Consider the following 6,270-nt stretch of genomic DNA (forward strand, 5'->3'; position numbering starts at 1 on the left):
ACGGAGCTCCTGGAAAGGTGTGATGATTCACAGCTGCTGGATTTGACAAATCATTACCGCAAGATGCTGGAAGCGGCGACTCAAAAGGCGGTGGAGAATGTCGTCTTCGTTCTAGCGTACGAGAGATATTTCAGTGAGCAAGAGTACAAGGTAGGGAGAGGAATGGATGAGTGGGTAACTTTAGCCGATACACAAATGTTTTCATTCACAATTATTGTGGGCTGAACGGTCCATTCTTGTGCTGTCCTCGTTGTAATGAGTCGAGTCATATACACGTCAAGGTACAATACATGTTTATTAAAGTCCACTCACACAATTCATCTGCATGGTGTTACAGTAACTAGCAGCTACTCAAATGACCAATAAACATAATATGACATAGTGTTCATAGCAAAATGATTTGAGTATAGGAGCAGGGAGGTTCTACTGCAATTGTACAGGGTCTTGGTGAGACCACACCTGGAGTATTGCGTACAGTTTTGGTCTCCTAATCTGAGGAAAGACATTCTTGCCATAGAGGGAGTACAGAGAAGGTTCACCAGACTGATTCCTGGGATGTCAGGACTTTCATATGAAGAAAAACTGGATAGACTCGGCTTGTACTCGCTAGAATTTAGAAGATTGAGGGGGGATCTTATAGAATCTTAAGGGGTTGGACAGGCTAGATGCAGGAAGATTGTTCCCGATGTTGGGGAAGTCCAGAACAAGGGGTCACAGTTTAAGGATAAGGGGGAAATCCTTTAGAGCCGAGATGAGGAAAGCATTTTTCACACACAGTGGTGAATCTCTGGAATTCTCTGCCACAGAAGGTAGTTGAGGCCACACAGTTCATTGGCTATATTTAAGAGGGAGTTAGATGTGGTCCTTGTGGCTAAAGGGATCAGGGGGTATGGAGAGAAGGCAGGTACAGGATACTGAGTTGGATGATCAGCCATGATCATATTGAATGGCGGTGCAGGCTCGAAGGGCCGAATGGCCTCTACTCCTGCACCTATTTTCTATGTTTGGATGGCAGGCAGGCAGGCAGCACCGGATATCTGGCATCATCATCAGCATCAGCAGCGCTGAGTACCCGGGTCACGTGACAGCGGGCAGGGCCACCTCTGACGTCACCACCCGGGAAGCGTCGGGGTTTAAAGGGGAGGGTGGGCGGCCATTTAAAGGGGAGGGAGTGCGGGGAATCGGCCAACAATATTCCAGTCCCCAGGGCGGTGACGTTTACACCACAAAATGTTCACACGATCACTCTCAGTCCGGGTCTGGGTTCCTGCAGCGACATCAGTTCCTTCTTCCCGGTTGGTCCGAACATATTCTCCCACAGCCTGAAACAAGTGGAGGAATAAAGAGGAAATAAACAGATGAAACAACAGTGTCAATAACAGGGACTGGGGTTAATATTGCAACAACACTTACAGAACAAATCCACAGGAGAAAGAAGCCCGCGGATGGATGGATCCCCTGATATTTGATCACATTAAACATTAACACAAACACTCACCAGATCCACATCAGTCTCGGGAGGGTCAGTATGAGGTCACGGAGAGCGGGGACACATCGGTCTGTGAGGGAGTTGTCTGTCAGGTACAGCCACGTCAGTGAGGGCTTTGTACTGAGGGCGGAGGTGAGATCCTCGGCTCCAGAATCTGTGAGACCGACACTGTTCAGCCTGGAGATGAGAGAGAGTGAGGGTGAGGGACACACAGAGAGAGACAGGAGACGGTGCAAATCCCCAGTGTTTATCAGTGACACAATTACTGATCATATTAATGTTCTGTGTCAGACACCCAGTGAGTGTAAACACAATCTCTCACAGTCTGGGACTTACCGCAGTGTCTGTATTTTACAGTCCGGGTTCCTCAGAGCTTCAGACACCAGTTTCACTCCAGAATCTCTCAGTTTATTCCCACTCAGGTACAGCCCCATCACCGTATGGTTTGTACTGAGAGCGGAGGCGAGATCCACGACTCCAGAATCTGCGAGACCAACACTGCCCAGCCTGGAGATGAGAGAGAGTGAGGGTGAGGGACACACAGAGACAGGAGACGGTGCAAATCCCCAGTGTTTATCAGTGACACAAATACTAATCATATTAATGTTCAGTGTCAGACACCCAGTGAGTGCAAACACAATCTCTCACAGTCTGGGACTTACCACAGTCTCTGTATTTTACAGTGCGGGTTCCTCAGAGCCGCAGACACCAGTTTCACTCCAGAATCTCCCAGGTTGTTATGTCCCAATCTAAACACAAACAGACGGAGTAAGAAACAAACCCCGAGGCTGAGATAGACAACTTCTCCCAAAGGGATATTTCTGGAAACACCTCAGCACATTATTGAACAAATCTGTGTGAATGTGGTGTTTGGTGACTTTCACCATTTATTCTCATTCTCCGACCGACGATGGGGAAATGTTCCCCGTGCAGAGAACGGCGGCAGGCAACACGCACAACCCGGGGGAAGGGGTTGATCACCGGTGACCCGGGGGAGGGACGGGTAAAATAGGAGGGGTGCCCCCCCCGGGCACAGTGACGGCCGCTCGGCCCCATAGAAGGGGTGCTGGACGGACGGAATAACAAAATAGTGGAACAATTTTACAGTTCAGTGTTAGCGTCAAGCGGATATTTACCCCAAGTCCTGACACTTGTGCAGAATCGGTCCCAGCCGCTGGAGACCTTCACACTGAATGCGGCAGTTCAACAGATCGAGGTGTTTGATTGTATCACAGGGCCTGGTGGCATGAGACAGGACCGCTCAGTCAATCGGGGTCAGTCCCAGTCCACTGAATGAAAGTGTTTCCACAGATCCCAGTGTCTGCTGAGCCAGTCCAGGATTCTGTGACTCAAACAGGTAGTGCATCATGTTCAGGAGCCTCCGTGTATCAGCTTCACTCACTTTGTTTCCAGCCCGGCGTTGAACCTCCCCCTTCACCCAGTCACTCACTTGGCAGATTGATTGATGAGGGAATTTACCCAGAAGCTCCTCCAGGATCCAAGCTGTCCGTGGGGAGGAGAGACCAGCGACAAAACGGAGAAATACTTCAAATCGCCCATCTGTCATGCCGTGGGCTTCAATGAGGAGTGTTGTGATATCCCCGGGATCTACAGTCAGGAATTGTGCGAGTGCGGCTACAAACTCTTGGATGGTGAGGTGCGGGAAGGTGTACACAACGCTCCGGGCTGAATCCTCTCTCTCCAAAAGTTCCATCAGGAACTGGGAAGGCTGCAGATTGTAATTGATCAAATCTCCATCTGTGAACACGATGTTCTTCTCAGCCACTCCAGTGAAGGCCATCTGGCCAACCCTCAGTAACACCTCACGGAGGTTCTCAATCTCACGGCCGTGGTTTTTCAGGATGTTGTAAATAAAGTAGCAATATAGTTGTGTGATGGTCTTGGGAACTCGCTGCGGGTCCCGGTGCGTTTGTGTGAAGAAGGGGCCCAATGTCAGGCCGAGGATCCAGCAGTAGGAGGGGTTGTAGCTCATGGTGTACAGGATCTCATTCTCCTTCACATGTTTGAAAACAGCTGCTGCCACTAACTGATTTTCAAAATACCTGGTGAAATATTCCTTCCGTTCCTCACCAACAAATCCCAGGATTTCAGCCTGGACACTGATCTCTGCCTTTTCCAGTAAATGCAACGCGGTGGGGCGGGTGGTCACTAGCACTGAACACCCTGGGAGCAGCTTGTGCTGGATTAAACTGTACACAATGTCAGACACTTCACACCACCACTCGGGATCTGGACACTGGTGCTTAGGTTCTGTGTCTCTCCGACTGTCAGCAAAATCGATTCTGCCCTTGAATTCATCCAGACCGTCAAATATAAACAGCAATCCCTCTGGGTTCTTCCAGACCTCCCGCAGCATATTCCCAAAGTAAGGATACTGATCCAGAATCAGTTCCCTCAGGTTTATTCTGTGTTTAAACATGTTCAAATCCCGGAATTTGAAACTGAAGACAAACTGGAATTGTTGGAATATTTTCCCTGTGGCCCAGTCATGAACAATCTTCTGCACCATTGTTGTTTTTCCGATCCCCGCAACTCCGGATACTGATGCTGAACTCCCCGCGACTTCGGACACTGATGCTGAACTCCCAGATCGGGATTTACTCCGGGAAAAGCTCCTCTGGAACAATTGATCACTCCTGATTTTTTCCAGTTCTCCCCGGAGATGTTTCTTTTGCCATTCCTCATGGTCCCGGCCTCTTGCCAGCAGCTCATGTTCAACCAGTGTCCAATCTCGAACAGTGGAGATGATGGTGAGAGTGTATCGATCAAGCAGCAGGAAATTCTTAACCTTCTCGTTCATCAGGATGGTGTTCACACTCAGTGTTTCAGTCTGTGCTTGCAGAGTCTCCTTGTGTTTCCGTTGAACATCTGTGGACATAGAGACAGCATGTATTGAGTGTAGGAGCAGGGAGGTTCTACTGCAGTTGTACAGGGTCTTGGTGAGACCACACCTGGAGTATTGCATACAGTTTTGGTCTCCTAATCTGAGGGAGGACATTCTTGCCATAGAGGGAGTACAGAGAAGGTTAACCAGACTGATTCCTGGGATGTCAGGACTTTCATATGAAGAAAGACTGGATAGACTCGGCTTGTATTCGCTAGAATTTAGAAGATTGAGGGGGGGATCTTATAGAAACGTACAAAATTCTTAAGGGGTTGGACAGGCTAGATGCAGGAAGATTGTTCCCGATGTTGGGGAAATCCAGGACAAGGGGTCACAGTTTAAGGAAAAGGGGGAAATCTTTTAGGACCGAGATGAGAAAAACATTTTTCACACAGAGAGTGGTGAATCTGTGGAATTCTCCGGATTCCACAGAAGGTAGTTGAGGCCACAGTTCATTGGCTATATTAAGATGGAGTTAGATGTGGCCCTTGTGGTTAAAGGGATCAGGGGATATGGAGAGAAAGCAGGTACAGGATACTGAGTTGGATGATCAGCCATGATCATATTGAATGGCGGTGCAGGCTCGAAGGGCCGAATAGCCTCTACTCCTGCACATATTTTCTATGTTTCTATGATCATGGCTGATCATCCACAATCAGTACCCCATTCCTGCCTTCTCCCCATATCCCCTGACTCTCTCTCGCTATCTTTAAGAGCCCTATCTAGCCCTCTCTTGAAATAATTCTCTCCAGAGAACCGGCCTCCACCGCCCTCCGAGGTAGGGAATCCCACAGACTCACACAACTCTCTGGGTGAGAATGACAGACTCTACTGACAGAGAGCAGCTGCCCACTGTAATCCCCGTAGAGGAGTCTGACTACTCAAAATGACCGAGGAATGTGACAATAACACATAGTTCCCTGTCCATCCTCCAGAGCCAGCAAGGAAGGCCCAACGCCAAATTTATGACACATTCTCATCAGGCAGCTAAAGACAATACAATACCATTTATTAAAGACAGACATTCAGTTTCAGAGTGAAAGGAAGGGGACTTTTCATGGACTTTCTCATGGAGTTCTCTCCCTCTCTCTCTCTCTCTCTCTCTCTCTCTCTCTCTCTCTAGAAAATATAGAAACATAGAAATTAGGTGCAGGAGTAGGCCATTCGGCCCTTCGAGCCTGCACCGCCATTCAATATGATCATGGCTGATCATCCAACTCAGTATCCCGTACCTGCCTTCTCTCCATACCCCCTGATCCCCTTAGCCACAAGGGCACATCTTACTCCCTCTTAAATATAGCCAATGAACTGGCCTCAACTACCCTCTGTGGCAGAGAGTTCCAGAGATTCACCACTCTCTGTGTGAAAAAAGTTCTTCTCATCTCGGTTTTAAAGGATTTCCCTCTTATCCTTAAGCTGTGACCCCTTGCCCTGGACTTCCCCAACATCGGGAACAATCTTCCTGCATCTAGCCTGTCCAACCCCTTAAGAATTTTGTAAGTTTCTATAAGATCCCCTCTCAATCTCATAAATTCTAGAGAGTATAAACCAAGTCTATCCAGTCTTTCTTCATAAGACAGTCCTGACATCCCAGGAATCAGTCTGGTGAACCCTCTCTGCACTCCCTCTATGGCAATAATGTCCTTCCTCAGATTTGGAGACCAAAACTGTACGCAATACTCCAGGTGTGGTCTCACCAAGACCCTGTACAACTGCAGTAGAACCTCCCTGCTCCTATACTCAAATCCTTTTGCAATGAAAGCTAACATACCATTCTCTTTCTTTACTGCCTGCTGCACCTGCATGCCTACCTTCAATGACTGGTGTACCATGACACCCAGGTCTCGCTGCATCTCCCCCTTTCCCAATCGGCCAC

General features: G+C 48.5%; 1 protein-coding gene across 1 annotated transcript; it reads right to left on the reverse strand.

Annotated features, from left to right (window-relative positions):
- Positions 1-276: 276 nt before the first annotated feature.
- On the reverse strand, positions 277-4,403 carry LOC129694634 (NACHT, LRR and PYD domains-containing protein 3-like). Its single transcript, XM_055631368.1, has 3 exons — positions 2,754-4,403; positions 1,826-2,130; positions 277-1,666 (listed from the first exon to the last, which is right to left on the reverse strand). The coding sequence occupies exons 1-3, from the start codon at positions 4,386-4,388 to the stop codon at positions 1,495-1,497; spliced, it is 2,112 nt and encodes a 703-aa protein (XP_055487343.1). The 5' UTR covers positions 4,389-4,403; the 3' UTR covers positions 277-1,494.
- Positions 4,404-6,270: the final 1,867 nt, after the last annotated feature.

Source organism: Leucoraja erinacea, unplaced genomic scaffold, assembly GCF_028641065.1.
Source record: "Leucoraja erinacea ecotype New England unplaced genomic scaffold, Leri_hhj_1 Leri_73S, whole genome shotgun sequence".
In the NCBI taxonomy this organism is placed as follows: domain Eukaryota; kingdom Metazoa; phylum Chordata; class Chondrichthyes; order Rajiformes; family Rajidae; genus Leucoraja; species Leucoraja erinaceus.

Bases quoted from the DNA above. Each gene is read 5' to 3' on its own strand.
- LOC129694634 (XM_055631368.1), bottom strand. From the start codon at position 4,388: ATGTCCACAGATGTTCAACGGAAACACAAGGAGACTCTGCAAGCACAG. The intron at 2,131-2,753 runs TGAGCGGTCCTG...AGACTGTGAGAG, and splicing joins TGGGACTGACCCCGATTGAC to ATTGTGTTTGCACTCACTGG. The intron at 1,667-1,825 runs GTAAGTCCCAGA...TCTCATCTCCAG, and splicing joins TGTAAAATACAGACACTGCG to GCTGAACAGTGTCGGTCTCA.